Source organism: Rhinolophus sinicus, linkage group LG11 (assembly GCF_036562045.2).
Source record: "Rhinolophus sinicus isolate RSC01 linkage group LG11, ASM3656204v1, whole genome shotgun sequence".
In the NCBI taxonomy this organism is placed as follows: domain Eukaryota; kingdom Metazoa; phylum Chordata; class Mammalia; order Chiroptera; family Rhinolophidae; genus Rhinolophus; species Rhinolophus sinicus.
The window spans coordinates 41,410,026-41,430,443 of NC_133760.1; the positions used below are offsets into that span (position 1 = coordinate 41,410,026).

At 36.6% G+C, this 20,418-nt stretch overlaps 1 protein-coding gene across 1 annotated transcript in view; it reads right to left on the reverse strand.

Moving 5' to 3' along the window:
* LPCAT2 (lysophosphatidylcholine acyltransferase 2) overlaps positions 1 to 20,418 on the reverse strand; it is a 54,653-nt gene that overhangs the window by 32,786 nt on the left and 1,449 nt on the right. The window contains exons 2-8 of the mRNA XM_019749780.2: positions 14,424 to 14,563; positions 11,746 to 11,963; positions 10,319 to 10,431; positions 8,355 to 8,415; positions 7,393 to 7,451; positions 6,016 to 6,050; positions 3,104 to 3,158 (exon numbers count right to left, since the gene is read on the reverse strand). Coding sequence (XP_019605339.2) covers positions 3,104 to 3,158; positions 6,016 to 6,050; positions 7,393 to 7,451; positions 8,355 to 8,415; positions 10,319 to 10,431; positions 11,746 to 11,963; positions 14,424 to 14,563 — 681 coding nt within the window. The remainder of the gene's footprint in view (positions 1 to 3,103; positions 3,159 to 6,015; positions 6,051 to 7,392; positions 7,452 to 8,354; positions 8,416 to 10,318; positions 10,432 to 11,745; positions 11,964 to 14,423; positions 14,564 to 20,418) is intronic.

Here is a 20,418-nt window from a genome sequence, read left to right on the forward strand (position 1 = left end):
TTGCTGTGTGCCAGCACGTAAGTAAGCTTATTAAATTCTCACAGCGCTATAAAATGCATGTTATCCCCATTTCACCAGTGAAAACACAGGCTTAGAGGGGTTTACGTAATTTGCTCAAGCACATACAGGTAGGTCGTGGCAGGATTGAAACGAAAACCCCAGTGAACACACGTTTTGTAACACTCCATTTCTCTACTACTATGACTTACCAATTCCAGAACTGTACCACGTTCCAGAAGAAATAATTTTGTTAGAACAAGTACGTTTGTGATGTGATGTGATGTGATGTGATGTGGTATGTGTGTGTGTGTGTGTATTTGTGCAATGGAGGTTTTCTAAAAGGCTCATTTTGGATTCAAAACTGCAAATTATTTTAGTGCATTTGGATATTTAAATAAACTACATAAATGTATGTGAACTTTCCCTAAGTAATTAGCTCTTTGGAGACTTTAGAGGTGATATAAATCTATAAACGTTGATCCTGACACTCATTATTAATGACAATCCTTTCCTAAATCAGAAAAAAACTTTAACGAAAAAAGAAAATCTCTTTCTGTTACTTAAGGCAATGACTTGCCTGCCATAAAGTGTTGTAGGTCTAATGTGAGCCACGAGAAGCTCACCATAAGCTTTGCAAAGGAGCTTTCCTGAAGCAAAATATGTCTGTATGCCTACAGAAAAAAAATGTTGATGCATTTACAATATAATGCGTGGACTTTAAAGTCAACATGCTTTGAACGCCAACTGAGATATGGCCTCTGATGAAGGAAGCGGACCGTACAGGTAACGTACAGGCCATGTTTCCCTTCACAAACTAGCAGCTGCCCACATAGCGCTACAGAGTCTGACTTTGCATGTCTTCTCTCTCATGAGGTAAATTGGCAGGCTCTTCATCTATGTCATGTTTGGGAATGTTTCCCACGAGCTATCTTATTGCCTATGCCCCTAAGCCATACACTTGTGAAGTGGCTGGCCGATGACTTTGAGTAGAGCCATTCTGCAGACGCACACGGCAGCACTGTTCAAGGATTCCAGAAGACCAATCATATAGGGCATGAGGTTTGGCACTTACATTGTATTTTTAAGATTAAAGAGTCAAGAAAACAATAACCTTTTTAAAAACAAGTCTCTGTGTCTGGAAAGCAGAGCGCGAGAGAAGAGAAGAGGTAAGGGAAATATTCCTCAATATTACATTCTCTAGATTTTAGATGCCCAATGATTTGGGTAGTTAAAAAGTTTGACAGCCATCATTTTGATGGGAGACTTGTGACACTAAAGGCTACAGCAGTCAACATAGTGAGATAACCTGTGACCATAATAGCAGAGTGTCTAAAAGGGCACTTTAATAATCCACTCAGAGTTGATTTTAAAAACCATAAAACCCATGCCATATTCTCGAATAATACATCTTGAATCAGGTTCACCTAATTAATATCCACAAAGTTCTAAAATATATATTAAAAACAATACCTAGGATTTCCATCAATTTTAAAGAAGGAAAGAGAGATGGGGGCCACTGAACAACCAAGATAGCTGAAAGTGGTGCAGCTAAGTGAGCTGAGACTGCTAACTAAACCATGTGTTGGGGCAGCACACGTTGAGCCTCCTCAGACATGGTGGAAAGGTTGGCGCGTCAGAGACAGGGTCCAGCCTTGAGCCAGGGTGTGGATATGCTTAGAGCCCGAAGAGCTGCTGGCATGCAGTTTCAGTTTCATCAACACAGTAGGGAATTAAAATATTCAAAAATCATGAAGTTGTTAGGAGCCCCCTGCGTGAAAGGGAGCATCATAAATCTAAAATACTATGATTAAACTAAGAATACCAAATTTGAAGTCGCAAATTCCCATCCTGTTTCCCTGCAACACAATTCTAAGGCATCAAAAATCCCTTCTGATGCAGGTATTTGAAACTGTTTGAAAGCCATTTTGTTCGTGAAGTTATTGAACAAAGGACATATTCTTCTCTTTGCCAGAATATATTATCCAAACAGGTCTAAGAATGGGCTAGAGAATACAAACATTGTAATTGAAAAAGAAGGGAGGGAGGAAGAAGAAAGAAAGAAAAGGAGAGAACGGAAGAGAGGGAGGGAGAAAGGAAGGAAAGGAAAAGAAACAAAAAAATAAAAGGGGAAAAAAAAAAAGAAAGAAAGAAAGCCAGCCATGACAGGGAAAGAAAACGTGGTAATAGTGGTCAAGGTAAAAAACTGAGGAATTTGCATGCTTGTGTCGTAACGCAGTTTGACCCCTGATGTATACGCTACACATAAAAGTGCAGTTCTATGTGCATTTCCACATCTGTTGCTAGATCTTGTTTTAGCGGGAGAGGGGTAAATTTAGAGGAAGGAACCATTTAGAGGAAGGGTTACATTTACATACATATATCTGTCTCTGACCTCTCTCTTCAGCAGCTACCTGGGGGTATCACTGGAACCAACTAGATTTTGAATTCAGGGGTCCATTCCACATCATTCTTAGAAACTAAGAAAAGTTCTGTTAAGAGTCTTAACAATCTGGTTAGAATGTTCAGAATGATCCAGTTACTCCCCCACTCCCCTCACCAGCCACTGCAACTCCAACCAAAAGACTGTCCTGTGACTGATGATATGAGCGCCCCCAGGTATGACTTCCTCAGGCATTCCCTATGCAGAATGAGTCCAAAAGTCAGGGCTCTGGCCTCTGCGCTTCTCCCACGCCAGGCAGCACCTGTCAGCTTTCGCAGAACCTCCTCTTCCGGGAGTGTGGGGCCCCACCAGCCTCTAGAGCTCCTTTTGTCAGGGTGTGAAGGTGTACCATTCAACTTTGCAGAGGTCAGCATTAAAAGGAATAAAAAGATAGGAACAGGCAATGCAAATCTGACCAGCCAGACTGGTTAGGCTGCTTACTCCATGGTAGGAGTTGCCAGAAGTTAGAGGTGTTTCTTAATACAATTCTAAGGGCTGCATCTGATAGCCTGGGTCTAGATACACAATTTGCACACAGGGCTTATTTTAAAGATGGTGGATTTAACTTCCAACCTTTGCATATTCGGTCTCTCTAGACAAGAAATTCAAAATAAAAGGAAAGGCCAAATTTCAAGTTCCACAGCCACACTGTGAAGGACTTACCTCAACTTCCACCTTTGTGAAGGGCTGGCACCAAGTAAGGATACAAAGCTGAATGCTGAAGATAAGAAAGAGAGGGTCCCCTTTATATGGGAGTTACAAGTGTCGCTAACATTATTTCACAAAACATGCAGCACCCATGTCACACGTTATACCTATTTTGTGTTTATAAATGCCACAGGGTGGTTATAACACTTCTTGGGCTGAGACAACTATTCTTGACATTCAAAGTTCAATCACCACATGCAACGCCATATGGTACTTGTGAATCAGAGACATAGCTCAGCAGACTACACTGCACATGTGAAGTCTCTTTGACGACTCGGGCTCCTAGGCCTAAGTCCCTAGAGAAAATCCCCAAGCCCACCTTTGAAGGTACATACATGTGTTTATAGGAAAGCTCCTGAGTAGAACAGTACAATACTAAACTCTTTTCTGATATTTAAAAACCAATAATCAGTGGGTCTTTCTTAAAAGTAGAAAGCTTATCATAATTGTCTCAGTTACTAGTAAATGTTTTCATTATGGGGAAATTTTCTGAAAGTGTTCAAATTTCATTGTAAAACTAGACAAGGCTTTCTTTAAGGTGGTTATAACCAATCTTCTTAAAGATAATTTTTGAAATAGTTGTTCCAACTTGCAGCTTCTGGATAAGATTTCTATCGGATTTTTTATTTAGCCTTATTTAGAGAGATGACCCAGAAATCTGGCAGAGTGGATTACACTGCATGTTTATGAAAACAACCAACAAACCTTTTTTTTTTTTGCTATTAAGAAATTAAAATATCATTTATCTGTAAAGATTACTTGGAGAGACTTATTTAAGACCAAAACAAACTTAGGAATTTAAACAAGGAATTTAGTTAAAGAAGGAATTTAGGAAATAGGTTTACCAATTCCATAATTAATTACAAATTGTTAATACAAGTATCAGTTCTCAAAACCTTCATCTTGAAAAGGAAAAAATCCTTTCCTATCACCCCTAGCAAGCAAAGTCAATCTATAGTATCTACAATAAAATAATAATTTCTTTAATTATTTAAATTGAGCTTTGGGATTCAGTGATTTGAGCAGATAATTCTATTCTGAAAATTCTGAATGCTGTAAAAAATAAATAAAACACCTAAGATCTCATTAAACCTCATCCACATGACACACAAACCAAGCAACATAAAACAGTTTTTCCATAGCTTGCTTCTCCTTCTCTAAGTTTATTTCCTAAGTTTATTACTCCTCTCTCTTTGGATATCTGCTTTGGTGCAGAATGTCTTAGAACCTGAGGCAAGGGCAATTGAGAAACTGATTTAGAAGTAACAGACACAACGCTAAATATATCATGAAGTAGACCAGACGATAAGGTAGAAATGTGAGTTCCCATAGGTAAGTGCAACGTGGTATTTGGACAAAACAGAGTGGTGCCTTTTGAAGATTTTGTGTTTGTTTTTAAGTCCTAAGAAATCTTTAACTCTGAAAATACTGTTTTCCTCTCTTTCTTTTCTGAGTTCTCTCTCCTATTGTCTTTTCCCCTTTATCACACACTTCCTAAGTTAGAAGGCTCGGTTAACGAAAGCCCTCTATTTTCTAACCCTGATCCCCCTTCCAGAAACCTTCTCCTGTTTCACCTCCACAGCTATCCAGACGGCTGCAAAGCCAAAAAAAAGTCCTATTTACTGAACAGTGAACCCAAAGTCACTGTCTCCTTCAGGAACTTACCTTGGAAAAGCTCCACGGACATCTTAGGAAATACAAATACTTTATCCACCCAATTTGCAGGCACGTCTTTTTCTAAAATGCCCTCACACTACTTGTTTCTCCTAATTTTCCCTTAAATAAAAGTTGAAAAACAGTCGTCCAAAACCAGTGGTGCCATGAAACATGTATTCTTGCCAAATGACTAAACTGATTTCCTGAAGAGTTAGAGATAACATAATGTCTAGATATCCTTTAAAATTTATGCTATTTTTGGTGTCGTTTACTTAACTTCAGCTCCCAAAGACTACAGCATAAGAGGAACATAAAATGTCTCACACATTAATAAACACTTAACAGACACAGTTGGCCCATCAGTTACCTATCATGATTTAAATTTATTATTTCAAAGAAATACACACACACACACAATGGAGTGCATTCTGAAAGTGCAAAAAAATCTGACTTTCAGAAGTTGTTTGGATTGTCTAAAAGGTATCTAAGAAGGCCACAGTGTACATGAAGGCAAATAATGAATTTCTTTTAAATATTTCCAAGTGGTTGTCACCTAACTGGCAACCCATGGACAAGGTTATCTGGATTCTGTACATAATAGAATCGAAAGGCATTACTGGGAAAGTCCCTGGCTAAAGTCCTTACATCCAGGTTCTCACCAAAATGTAAACAGGCTTCCGGAGAGAAAGTAAGACTCTCCATGTTCTGTTCTATTTAAAGGCTTATTTCACTTCAGCTTGCTTAATAGTGAAACTGTATTCCTCTCCTAAAGGTTTTTAGAAACTGCTGAGCCCTGTGCTTTTCACTTCCAAGAACAGAACTGAAAGCTTGGTTAGCCATTTTCTCAACTCAGCTCAGACACATCACAACAATTTCAGGCCATAGGACTAAATTGCTCTAGATTGCTGAAACCAATACCGTAACACAACGATGGAGACACTAGATAATGCTAAATCTGCAATGAAAATGAAACTACAGAATCAGAGCTAAGGATGATACAAACTAGGTCACTGAAATATTTGTTAAGAATTGGTAGATCAACACTTTTAGACCGATCAGAACATGACAGACAAACTAGAATTCTGCACGTGGGAGACCCTGGGTGTTAATGGGAAAGATAGTTACGTTCTCTATAGATATTTATCAGTTACAAGATTTAAGGATCTGATTAGAAATTTTTACTTTATAAATAATAGATATGAGCGACTTACAATGTATATCCTTGCCATGTCCACGTCACAGTATCCTACGACAACAAAAATATTTAAACTGTCAGTTCAGAGGAAAAAATACCACATAAAACAAAGACTATTTTAATATTGGTATTGACGTATTTCCTTTCTGAATTAAAAGCAGTATGTTGAAAAGTAAAACAAGCACATCATCATTCTTAGACATCACTGCCCTTGGATTATGTCTCCATGGCAAAGAGCTGTTTTCCATATGTAACTACCTATCTTTTTATGGAATTAAGTTGATACGAATTTTAAAAAAAGAAACACACACAAAAAAACTATTGTGCATGCTTACCGATTTTTCTCCTATTATGAACACATCTGGATAATTTACTTACAAAACCAGAATACACCAGTTCTCCCCCTCACCCAAAAAATAGGGTTATGTGGGAGAAAATATTATAGTACTACATAGTGAAAGGACAGACTATATCAGTTCTCCCCACTGCCAAAAAAAATTATGGGGAAGAAAGAGGAAAGAAGTACATAGTGAAAGAATCTGAATAAACGACAACTGCAAACCCGTAGGCAGAAGTACAATAATAAGTAAGTTTGGCAGATTTTAATTTTTTAATTACAGATGTCCACGATCGACAAACTAGTCACCGAATCGAAAGCTGAACTGATCAAGAACTCTTAATCTGAAATAACACAGATAATTAACAATTACATCTTGCCTTTTGGTATAAATTCCCTAGTAAATAAAGTTCCTCTTAGAACCAAAACATCCTCCAAAAACCTACGTTTAGGGAAATGGTGGCATAATCAATACCCAGAAGACAACAATGCACCTAGCGGGAGCAGAAGGGACTACCTCCTGAGCCAGCTGTGGACTGGCTATAGGATGTTAGGTGCTTCCCAGACATTTGCTTACTTAAGCTACTTGCCAAGAGTCACACAGCTACTCGTAAGTACTGAGGCAATCATTAAACACCAAGCCTATCCCCAATTTAACCTGCTACTTCAGTCTTGCTAAACCAGGAATGATTATTGATTGAATCAGGAAAAGTTTCCTTCTAGGCTTAATAAACATCGCACATTTATGCAAGTTTTCTAATGCGACCCTGAATCGGACACTTAGTCATACCATCACAGCGACAACAGGGGAGGAGCCAAGGAAATGTCTTCCTATAGCTCAACAGGAGCAAACTCAGCCTGGAATGCTGTTATCCACAACTGCATGCCCATCTGGCCAACTTTTAAAAACTAAATGTGGCAAGGAGCGTGAGTCCTCCCTACCTGCTTCCACCATTGGTCTATTCATAACTTTTTTCAAATAGTAAAAGGGGTCCTAGAGAATGTGTGATATTTGGAAGGTTTGAAAGTCTTCCCGTAGTGAAACACGATGCTTACCAGCTTGTTTGGGTATCTGAGAAGGACTGGCTGCACGGGAACTCCTGGAATGAAGGCTCCTGTAACCATTAACGAGATGTTATAACATGTTCTTTCTATGAATACAAGTTTTACAAATAAGGCGAACATAATAAATGGTGCACATGTACTGAATGTCTTAAGAATTACACGTAAATTATTTGCCAAACGTTAGTAAATCCCTACTGTTTACCAAAATGAGAGATTTTTAAAATTCAGAATTATGTGAACAAAATAGTAAATGTACCTAAGGCAATTCAGTATTTATTTCTCTTTACATCAACACTTGTTTTCATGTTCCAGATACCTATTATTTAACAGGTGTTTTTTTTGTTTTGTTTTTTAAGTACTGACAAAAACCAAGACAAAGAGGAAATAAGGAGAAGAAAATCCAGATGAAACCAAATGCTTGAGGCCAAAACGTCCAGGCTTGCCAGACTAAGTTCTAACCTGGCTCTGAGTATTCTGGCAGCTAATACAGAAACATTGTAAATTAGTGCCAATTATTATGAAATTACACATTACTGTGAAATTCACGACTTGATAATATTTAAAAAAAAAAAAAGAAAAAGAGAGAAACTTGGAAGGCATTTGAAGGTATTGTAATGATAATTGAAATAGGTTTTCTACTTGATAACACAGAACCCCATGTGTTTCAGACAGTATCCTTGGAGGAAAAGAAAAATCTGCCATTGATTGGTTCTGCTCCAACACACACACACACACACACACACACACCCGACACAGACACTCCAAGGTAGAAGGGGCTATAATAGCAAAAGAGAAGGTAAAGGAGTAAGTCCTATGGATTCATAACATTTAGAACATTCTATCAGAAAAGAAGAAATGCTCAGGGCAAACATAGTTATTTTATATATTTCTAGCAAATCATTTGAGAAATCTTCATACTGCTTTGTCACAATACATAATTTAATTTATCTCACCTGGTTTAAAAGTAATCAAACAGGAACGATTCGTACAAGTACCTTCTGGGAAAACTAGTATCTTGGGAGAAAAGGAATAGATTTAATATTTCAGTCTAATTAATAGGTTAACTCGTTGTTCGCTTTCTTATTGCTTCACAAATAGCTGCCAATTCTTATATAACAAAGACGAAATAAAAGGCTAACCCTTGAGTCTAATGAAAGCCAGAATCAGATTACAGGTATTTGGCTTTTTGCTGAAACAAGTGTAGTCTGACCATTAAGATAATTAGAAAACGTCTTAGAGCTTTGAATACAGTATACACGTAGCCATGGTTTCTTAATGATGATATTTAAGATCTGAATAGACTTAAAAGAAGATGTAGACCTAAGTCATGCTCAAGGCGTACAGTCGGGCAATATTAAATTCTTCCTTCTACTGCTCAGACATCCTTAACCAAATAATTTCCTACTTCTTTGCTTCAGTTTTCACATTAAATGATACTCAGTCCCACAACATACAGTTTATGTACTGAGGAAAAAGGAGGGACTGTTTATAACATGCTTTATGCTTCCTTGAATCAGTTGACATACGAAACACAATTTAATATCTTTTTTTGAGAAAGTGTTTTTAGCTATTACCTACTCCTTTTTGTTTTCCATGTGAACGACATGCAGTACAGGTAGTTTCCATTAGCTGAATAAATAGCTTGATTTTCAGAAGGATTTAGAATGTAGCAATGCATACATTACTAAGTACATAAAACAAAAAAGAAAATTCCTGCACTCCCAGTAGTTTGTGACATATGTTGTATAATAATTAGAGCAAGAAAACATCATTAGGCCAAATTGTCACCCTAACGGGTTATTTGTAAAATAAAATTATGAATAGGTGAAATTCCATCTTCCAATTAAAAAAAGTCCATTTCCTATGACAATGAGATACAATAGCAAATATGATTCACTCAGTGCAAAGTCTATAGCGACTCTATTAACAAAGAATCATAAAGCGTTACAGCTGGAAGGGGCATGAAAAGGCATCTAGCATTTCTAATGCTTGAATTCTTTCTACAATATCCCCCCCAAGTGGTTGCTTAGCTAATGCCTGAAAATTCCAGAAAAGGGTTCCCCAGCAGACCATTCTACTTCTGGACAGAAAAGTTCCTCGAGATGAGTAAAATGGGCTGAAATCTACCTATGTGTTAACTTTCATCTACCAGTCCTAGATACATTTCTTGGGCCCAAAAAGAAAAATCTAAAACCCTTACTCCAAATGCCATTTCTTTCCAGTCACTTTTTTAACCATTCCTCACTTGCCTTGGTTCCTAAAACCTAATGGTTGGTCATACTCTTCTGGGTATTCTAACACCTACACATCATCGTGAGACCATTAGTTCTGCTAGCGATCATTTGTTTTCACCTGGGCAAAGGTAGAGGAATACTAATTGGCATCACCCATGAGGCTTTCTTTATCCCATAAATGTTGCCACCCTCTCACCCTCAAAAATCATTCATCGCAGAGGAAAGGGGTGGTGAGATGGCGAAGTTTGAAAATGTTCTGCATGGCCTGACATTCTGACATGTCCCCCTGAACTGAAAAGCACTATCTAAATATATTTCAGATAAGATTAAAGATCTTAATTATTTCTTCAGTAAGCCCACCATGTTGCTGAGTACAACTGAGCATTACCATTTCACCTTTTAAAAGGTAAATTTAGAGGTAGAGAATGACTTTTTGTAACACAAAGTAAATATCGGTTCAAAGACTTTAGAGAATAGAAAAAGATGATACATTTAATTCCATGGAGTATCTCATGGGAAGGGGATTTCATAATGCTCACTCATTTATTCTGCTTTTATTATGCTACAGACATCTGGTATAGGTGTCCCCAAGACACTGCTATCTGTGGATCTAAATGAATACACTTACAAATGTACAATAAATGAACTCTCAGTATCTTAAATCAACACCTACTGTGTTTTACCTGGGGCCATTCCCCTCCTGATGTTGCTCGCCTTATTATTTCATTGATTGTGTTTTTTCGAGAATCCGGATCTACACGGGACACCAACACTGGTTGCACAGCCCGTAACAGTCCTTTAAAATAAATGAAAATTCACAACCAGGTTTTTTCTTTTTCTTTCTTTTTTTTTGCTAAAGCTACCAAAGAAATAATACTGAATAAATCATAAAACAAATTTTATGCAAAATTAAAATGACAGCATATAAAAAAAATGACAACGTAAAAAAAGAAAAACAACCCTAATTTAAAGCTTCCAGTTTCGAAAGGGGAGGTGGATATTTATGCCTAAAAATATTTCATTGATTTAACAGACGTTAGCGGCAGGAATATGAAAAGTAGCAAATGCAATTTTCTGCTAAATGTCTTCTTCCTCAGTTGACATTAGACCTTTGGAATGTACTACATGATTCTCTTGTTTTATTTTAGGGATATCCTGAAAACTGATGATGTGAATTCCTAGTACACAGGAGTAGGAAGCAATTATTATTCATTTTATAAAAATTTTCAGCCCAACAGTCTTCTAAACACATAACATCCTAGCCTCTGCAAACTAAATCTCAATTTACCAAAAATCTATTGCTACACAATTTTTCAGGGAAACGCCTTATTACACAAAGCAGGGAGTTCCATTGAAAAAAAGAAAAGAGTGTGTGTCTTTCTTAGCTGCAAGAACAACTATTATTTCATCAGAGTATCAAGGCAACATCAGGAAACTTTCACACCCACTCTCTCATCATTTGATGCTTGCTATGACCTTGGGACGATTGGGAGCAGTTACATGGAGACTAATACCCTAGGGAGAGACCCAAGCATCTGGTGGGAAAAACACTGCCCTTGCTTCATTATTTTTTATGGCAGGAAGCACTTATTGTTCCACATCATAATTTTCAAAGAGTTACACGTGGGTCCCTCGTGGACATTTGGGGACAATAATGAAGAAAACAGAGTTAAGAGAAAAAAACGTAGTGTGTTTATCAGCCTAATACCCTGAAGAGAAATTCATAAATTAGCATGTACCATTGTTTTCACAAATTCTTTTGTAAAATTCTCTCTCTCAAAAAAAAAAAAAATCAAGCAAGTTTGGTATGGGAAAAACTGCTCTTTCATATACAAGAACAGAAAGCTGCAATGGTACAGTGATTGAGGTAAGATTTTAAAAGAATTATAAGGGTACATATATAGGGAAGTCTCTAATCTTTTTTCATAAATTCATTAGTATCTCATTAAAAGAAAGGAATATAGTACCTCATTAAAAGAAAGGAAATATGTTTGAAATATTGTGTTATTTTAAAGTATTTTAGAAGTCTACCAGTAAACTATACATGTTTTCTTAAATTTATAGCATGATCATGAAAATATTTCTTCTGTGTTATCTTACAAGTACTTACTGCCAATCAGAGGGACCTGCACATTCTCATTTCGAGATACCATAGAAGGTAACCCAGCTACGACACAGGCAATTCCATCAAAGAATGTTGAATGAGGGGCAACAACAAAAATTGGTGCTTCCACAGGGCTTGCGATCTTTCCTTTCACGGAAACTACAAATCCCATTGAAAAGAACAGGACATGACCCAGAAACTTCAAAGCTGGTTGAGCCATTTTCCTTTGAAAATACGTATAAAAAAGACAGAATTAGCTTTGGTCATTGCAGCTAACAACCACAGTACGAAAATCAAAACATATCAGAACACTTCATTTTAAATTATGAGTGAAGAAGCAGAGCTAACAGTGCCATGGAGCCCTTCCTGCCAGGCGCTATTCGGAATCCTTTACATATATTAATGTCTTTCATCCTCAGCCCCATTTTATGAAATAGGTATTATTTATTATTATCCCCCATTTTACAGGTGTGAAAACTGAGGCACAGAGAAGTAATTTTCCCAAGGGCGTGTGGCCAATAAATGGCTCCATTCTTCTGTGATTATAAAGTGAAGAGAGTGAATTTTCAACACACATCCTCTCTGAGGAATTCAAATCAGAATTGCCCTTCAAAGTAATCACCTTGGGAGATCTCTACCTGTCTAAGGAAGATGGTGCTATCTCCCAAACACTTTCAGAACTCCCATGTTGAAACTGTCTTCTAAGTGATTTAGGGAGAATTTTTTAACAGTAAGCCTTGTTACCTATATGATGACAGCTCTTAGACATCACCAAGAAACTCAAGAGAATTCACCATCTCACTTCCTTGGAACAGTGATGCAATTAAACAATGCCAGAAATCTATCTGCTTACTTTTGAAAAAGAATCTGTCACTAAAGATTAATTAATTCACCAAACTGTGCCAGGGAACTGTGCTGGACACACAGACAAGTCCAGTCTCTGTCCTTGATAAGCTCAAGCGAGTAGGGAAACAAAAACAGACTCCTAGAAAGGCAAACAGAGGATGGACTTCTCAATATGTGAATAAAGCATATGGTGTTTTCGTGAATATAAAATACTACGCATCTCTCCCATAGACAGCTAATGAGAACTTTAAAAGATGGGCGTCTTATTTAATTCTCTCAACAATCTTGTAATAACCTAGTAAGGAGCAATTAAGTAGCTACTGAGGAAGTTGGTCCGACTTTTATTTCACAGTAAAAAGACGTGAGACACACAAAACCAAGTACTTTTCCAGAGGCTGCAGAGAAATAACTGTGTCTCTCCTTTTTGCACTTTAGTTCAGAATTGAGGTCTTTTATGTAAAGATCAGAAGCTCACCCTTTCATGGAGTTACCACACCTGCTAATTTCGATTTATAGTGATGTAGCTTCTGACAACGACATTCCAAAGTATCCTATATTCAGAGTCATTAGACGCTTCTATTTAAATGTTTTTTAAAAAATGGCTAATAGTCTAGTGCTGCATGGTAACTCCAATGCTACCTATTTGAGAGCAGGGAGACATACTGCCTTAATTGACAAAAGTAGAACTTTCTTTTCCAACATTTACATCTGTTTTCTGGATATTTAGACTATTCCACTATCACAGGTTTTCGTAAAACTATTAACAATAAAAACCAAAGAGATAATTGAAAGGAATCAGTGAGTGATAAAAAATGTCTCTTGCAGCATCTTTTTAATGACACACAATCTTGTGTTATAAATCAAGGGCGTATGCGTTGCAAGGACTGTGGTGGTATTATTTCCCTGGGGGCATTGCCAGCCTTGGATGTAGTTCCACTTCAAACTAGCCTTGCACTTAATGGTGACATTTGTTCACTAGAACATGAATTGAGCAGCAAATTGCATATTTCTTAAAAACTTTCTAGAACAGTGCTTCTCAAAATTTTGGGAGGACATATTCTCATTTGAGAGTTGGATGGAAGGAATAGACCCTTGCATACAAAAAAAACAAAAAACAAGTGCACAATTTCAGAGATGTCAACAGTGCCCTGAAACCCATCTATGGATTCCTATGAAATCCAAGGAGTCCACGTGAAAAGCCTTCACTTTTGGGACATACTTATGGCCACAAGTTGGTTCTGCCCAGTAGGAATGAACTTTTTCCAATGACTATTAATACATACTCAGTTGAATTCTCTAACACCATGCTAACTACATAGTGCTTGAGAAGCACTTCCAGTCGGCCTCCATGCTAATGTTCAAAAAAGCGAGGCTATCTTGATTAATAACTAAATTGTGACTAATAATCACTGAAATAATGAATACATATACTATACCTGAGCCACTTAATAATACCACTGAATAAAGTATGTAGTTATTATAAAGGGACAAAAGCAAATGTGAAAACCGAGGAAGGAAGAGCAAAAGAAATCCTGGGATTTTCAGCGGCAATGGTTGCAGGTGTATTAACTGAGTCTTTGAGACGCAGGGGTCTATCATTTTTGTCAGTAACTCAGAAAACAAAATATTTTAATGTTAGGAAATTACAACATCAACAGATGATCGCATGTGCGTGGGCAGTAATGTCTCCATGCAATAAGAACAGTTTCATCTGAGAAACAAAAATAAATGATTACAATTGAGTAGGTAGAAGTTAAACTAACTGGATCACCAACTAAACTATGATAAACCCTTCTTCATCTTGATTTACCCAACATTTAGATTTAATTATTTCTTACCTCCTCCAACCAGTTATTGGATGGGTCAACCTTTCAGGACAGCATGCTGTTAAAATTGCAGCAAATGGCCATGACAGTAATAAAGTTACTACAACCAATATGGCACGAACTGGAAGCAGGATAATTCCAAGAAAGAACATCTGAAAGTGAAAGTTGATAAAAATAGATGAATGGACATTATTTTAATGCTGTAGCATCAAACCGAAACGTGGAAGAGGGAAGTTTTATACTCTTCCTGCAGTCACTCAAGGATGAATTGAGCATTAGCCTACGGCAGACGAGGAATCTAAGCCAAAGGAAAATAAGACATTGGAGCTGACCCCACAAAGCCTCACAGGCAGCAAAACAAACAGTGAAGAAAACCAAGTACTATTAACAACTTGATCTGGATGTCAAGGAAAGGAAATAGAGAATGGTGGAGGAAGAGAGAAAAGGTGTGTCTGACTTAACAGTCAGGGAAAGCTTCCTTGGAGGAGCTCAAGGCTGGAGCTCCAGTCTTGAAAGACAAGCAGAAGCTATCAAGGTAAAACGGCAAATTGGGTTTTGAGAGTTGTAAGTTGGAGAAATGTTAATGAAAAGGATTAGAGTGTGAAGAGGTAAATGTTACCGTTCTACATACTGGCCCATCCTTTTTAACTAATAACACCAATGGAGATGGGGGAAGGAAAAAATAAAATAAAATAAAATAAATAATGAAAACTAAATAAGAATAGCAAATAATATATGAATGCTTACTATGTACCAGGCACTTTAAGCACTTGGCATGTAGTAACTTATTTCATTCTTACAACCTTAAGTTGTTTTACATATAAGGAAGGAGGGACACCGAGGGAGTTAAGTTAAATTGCTTGAGATCACACAGTAACTAAGTGGTAGCACCAGGATTTGAACACGGCTTGGTTACAAAGCCCTTGCTCTTAACCCTATACCATATTGCCTTTTAAGTGAAACAAAATGTCCTTCTGTATAACAAATTGCCGGTTTTTCTATTGGCTCATTACACTACTCAAACAGTGCTGTCCTCCTCTCTCTCCAGGCCCTTAATGTGAATTTAAGCATGATCATGTCATTTAAAGACATGTCAAAAATATTCCAGTTATTTTTGCACTCTGCCAAATTATTTGTATACATGTGTGTGTGCCTGGAGTAAAAATTACATGCAAGGAAATATATACATCTTAAGTGTATAATTCAATGAGTTTTGATAAATGTAAAAATATACTCTTTTAACCACCATCCCAATCAAGATACAGAACACACCCATACCCAGAAAAGTCACCTTACGTCTCTCACTACCCTCTTAGGTAACCAATGCTGGATTTGTATCACCATAGATTAGTTTTGTCTGTTCTTGAATATCACATAAATGGAATCATACATTATGTATTCTTGTGTGTCTAGCTTCTCCCACTTAAGGTTTCTGAAATTTAACGCTGTTGTTTTGTATATCAGTAATTCATTCTTTTTGATTGCAGAATTTTACTCTGCTCTATAACTATATGACAATTTGTTTACCTAATCTCCTGGTGAACATTTGGGTTGTTTCCCGTTGTGGGCTATTATGAATAAAGCCAACACAAACATTCTTATACAAGCCTTTTGTGAATATGCTTTCATTTCTCTTAGGTAAATACCTAAGAGTGGAATTGCTGGGTGACAGACGTAGTTTAACTTTATAAGAAAGTGCCAAACCGTTTTCCAAAGTGGTCGTATCATTTTAAAGGGTCACTGGCAACGTATGAGAACTTCAGTCACTGTGCATCTTTGGCAAAACTTGGTGTTGGGAGTCTTTTTAAAATATCAACTTTATTAAGACAGTTTACATAAAATAAAATGTGCCTATTGTAGATCTACAAATTATGACTTTTTCAAATGTATTCTGTGATGCAAACACCACCACAATCAAGATATAGAACATTGCCATCACCCCAGAAAGCTCCCCCCTGCTTTTTTGCTGTCAATACACCCTCTCCAGCCCTTGGCCACCACTGATAGGCTTTCTTTCACCATAGTTTTGCCTGTTCTAGACTGTCATATGAATGAAATCGTTTATGTCTGGCTTCTTTCACTTCATGTGTTTGAGATTCAACCTTGCGGTTACATGTATCAGTAGCACAGCCCTTTTAATTGTGGAGTATTACTCCACTGTGTGAATATATTACAACTCATTTATCCATTCAACTGTTCATGGACCTTTAGCTATTATAATATTTGAGCCACTATGAATATAGCTCCTATGAACATTCATGTTCAATTCTCCATGTGAACATATATTTTCATTTCATTGGGAGTGGAAATGTTGGGTGAGGGTATGCTTAACTTTATAAAGAAGCTGCCAAACTGTTTTCCAAAGTGGTTGTACCATTTTACATCTCCAGTAACAAAGGACGAAAATTCCTGTAGCTCCACATCCTCACCAGTATTCAGTGTTGTCAGTCTTTGCAGCCATTCAAGTGGGTGAAAAACGATACCTCATTGTGGTTTTAATTCACACTTCCTTGATGAACAAATGATGCTGAGTACATTTTCCAAGTGTTTGTTGGTCAGGTACTGTGTGTCCTCCAACTTTTCTTCTTCAAAGTTTTTTTGGGCTAACCTAGATCCTTTGTATTTCCACATAAATTTCAGAATGAATTTGTTTCCACACACATAAAAATAGGTGCCCTTTATTAGGTTGAAAGAGTTCCCTTTTGTTCCTATTTTACTGAAATTTTTTTTTAAACATCAGTAGATGTTGAATTTTGTCAAATAAGTTAACAAAATTTCTGCATCGACTGAAATGAACATATGCTTCTTATCTAATATGCTAATATGATGAATTATGTTGGAATATAAATTTTTGTATGTTAAACCAACCTCGTATTCCTGGTATAAACCAAACTTGGAAGGCTATATTATCCTGTCCACATATTGCGGTATTTGACCTGCTGATAGTTCACCAAAATTTCTTGTATCTGTGATCATAAGGGAAATTGGTCTATAATTTCCTTTTCTTATAATGTCTTTTCAGACTTTGAAACAATGCTAGCCACATGTTTTTTATATATTGTCTTCATTTTCACTCATGCCAAAGTATTTGCTAGCTTTTTTTATTTCTTCTTTGAATCGTGATTATTTTAGGAGTATGTGATTTAATTTCCACACATTTGCAAATTTCCCAAATTTTATTATTGATTTCTAATTTCTAATTTCAATCCATTGTGGTTGGAGAACAATGTATTATTGTAATACTTTAGTGAGACTTCTTTTACGGCCTAATATTATTGTCTATCTTGGGATGTTCCGTAGGCCCTTGAGAGGAATGTGTCTTCTGCTGTCGTTGGGTGGAGTGTTCAATATAATCTGCTAGGTGCAGATGGTTATACTATTGCTCAAGTCTTCTATTTCCTTGTTGATATGCTGTTTCATTGTTCTACCATTATTGGAAGTGGGGAATTGAAGCCTCTAACTACTATTGTTGAGTTGTCTATTTCCCCCTTCAATCTGTCAGTTTTGCTTTGTGTATTTGTCGTTCTGTTGTTAGGTGTATATATGGTTACAATTGTTATATCTCCTCGATAAATCAAGAAGTCATAAAATGGCCTCCTTTATCTCTAGTTTTCTGTCTTAAAGTCTATTTTATCAAATATTAATAGAGCCCCTCTAGTTCTTTGTTACTGTTTGTAGGGTATACCATATCCATCCTTTCAGTTTCAACCTATTTGGGTCTTTGAATCAAAAGTGTGTATTTTTTAGATAGCATATAGTTACAAGCTTTTTCTTATAAGCTTTTTGGCCAGCTTATTGTTTGCTCTGATAATTACTCACTGCTTCAGGCAGCTGTGCTGTTAAGCAACTGCCTCTGATTGTTTTTGACAAAAACATCCTCAGAGAAAAGAGTACAGTGGGTAGGCCCCAAGGTCAAATAAAGACAGCCTTGCAAATGATCAAGAAATAATTTTGACTGTAATAAAGGACAATAGCATAGACACTGAAGATAGAGTTAGAATGAAGTAATAACATATTCATATAAGATTTACTAACATTTGCAATGAGCAGCTAATGATGGATTTTAATTGACAAGTTGTCAAATGTTGGGCAACTTTTTTTCTGTGCCATTTCCAGGTTTGCAACAAATAATAGTACTTAACAGTAAACCAATTTTGAGTCAGTCTTTGACAAATTAAGGGGATTTTCTATATTTCCATTTGGTAATATGTCACCTCTGTAGAGAGGCATTCTTTCAGTACTCTGTCAAGATTATCCTCTTCTCTGGTTTGTCTTCGTAGCACTAAAACATGAAATTATATATTTTTGTACTTGTTTAATTTTTTTCAGTGAAATAGAAGCTTTAGATAGGCAGGGTCCTTATTTTTCTTGTTCACTGCTATATCTTTAGAGATTAGCATTGTGTCTGGCACATAGTAGGCATTCAAGAAATATTTTTGACATGGTAAATTACCACACAATTACTACCAAACATTCATTTCAATTCCTATTTCTACGGAGGAATTGAAAGCCACGCTACTTTTTTCTATGCCACTAAGTAGCAGACCCTTAAATAGTCAAAAAGAGAATGGGAGGAGCAAAGCTAAGCCCTACAATGAGATGCAAAAGTAACAATAGTCCTTAAGCAAGACATTGATCATCATTCAAGATAAATTTGAGTTCAAATTCAGGTTAGTCTGAATTAATAATATTAAGTTATACTCAAATGAAAGTATATCCATCTTTTAAACTGGATAATGTAGCCAACATTGTTTTTCAATTTATCCAGACCATTTAAGCCATTGAAACCTGTTCTGTGTCTGATCTGTATGGATTTTTAATTTTTTAAAAAATACCTGACTATATTCAATTCCATTCAATCCAAGTAGCAAATTTTAAGTACTTTTTAATTTGTAGTACTTAGTTTTAAGTACTTTTACAATTTGTAGACAACAAATAACATAAATATCAATATTAAGATCATCAAACAATACCAGATTCTTTCACACATTATCTTATTTAATTTTAACCCTTCTTTAATGTATTATTATTCCAATTTAGTAGATGATGAAAGTGAAGTCCATCATCTTGGTTACGTGATTCGGCCAAAGTCATACAACTAATAAATGGCAGGGCCTGAGATATGTTCTAAGACTAGTGTTCTTTGCATCATATCACAGCTCTTGTAGAGCTATTTGGAAGTGCTGTCTAAACAGTAACAGGCCATGCTATAAGAAAAAAAAGACACTTAATAATTTACTCTAGGAGTAGTATACTTATCATATGTCCCTTTGATCCTCTGTCCAAAATATAAAGCCAAATAGATGGACATACTTTCATTTAAATATGACTGATTTGATTAAAAAGGACGAAAATTAACTTAAATGATAGTCAATGTACTTAGAAGTGTTTCAAAAGTTTTGAGATAGTTAACGTCACGAAGGTCTAAGTTTTAAACATGTAGGTTCTTTACAAAGAGGTATTACTACATGCTGTTCCTCTTCCTCTCCCACGCCCTTCTTTCACCAGACACCCATCTGTCATCACTCTACCCACCACCGCATGCTGCTTCGCCCAGCACTTAACCTGCCTCTACTGTAGAAGGCAAACAAAGGTCTCAGTGCATACAAGTAGGCTATGCAAAAATTACACTACTTCAAATCCAAAGTAAAGAAATGTGTGAGATGGAAAACATCAAAACCATTTTTCGTACAGAACACACAGGACAAATGTAGCGTGCATCGTCTATCTTGTTCTTTGATCACTAACCTCACCAAAAGAGGAAGTCCGAAGAGTGAATGTAACCCATTACAGCACTTTACATGAAAAAGGAAAGGAAACTTCCGTTTTGTACATAGCCATTTTTCACAGTGGAAGAAAGTTAGGCTACCTCTTATCCTTGAATCTAGGAGATGGGTTTGGGTGAAGACTGATTCAGAACCAAAAACTCTGAAACGTCTTAAGCTGACTCCCGTTATCCCTTTTCCTAGATTCTGATTTCTTGCTCTTTATGCTCCTGCTCAGCTAG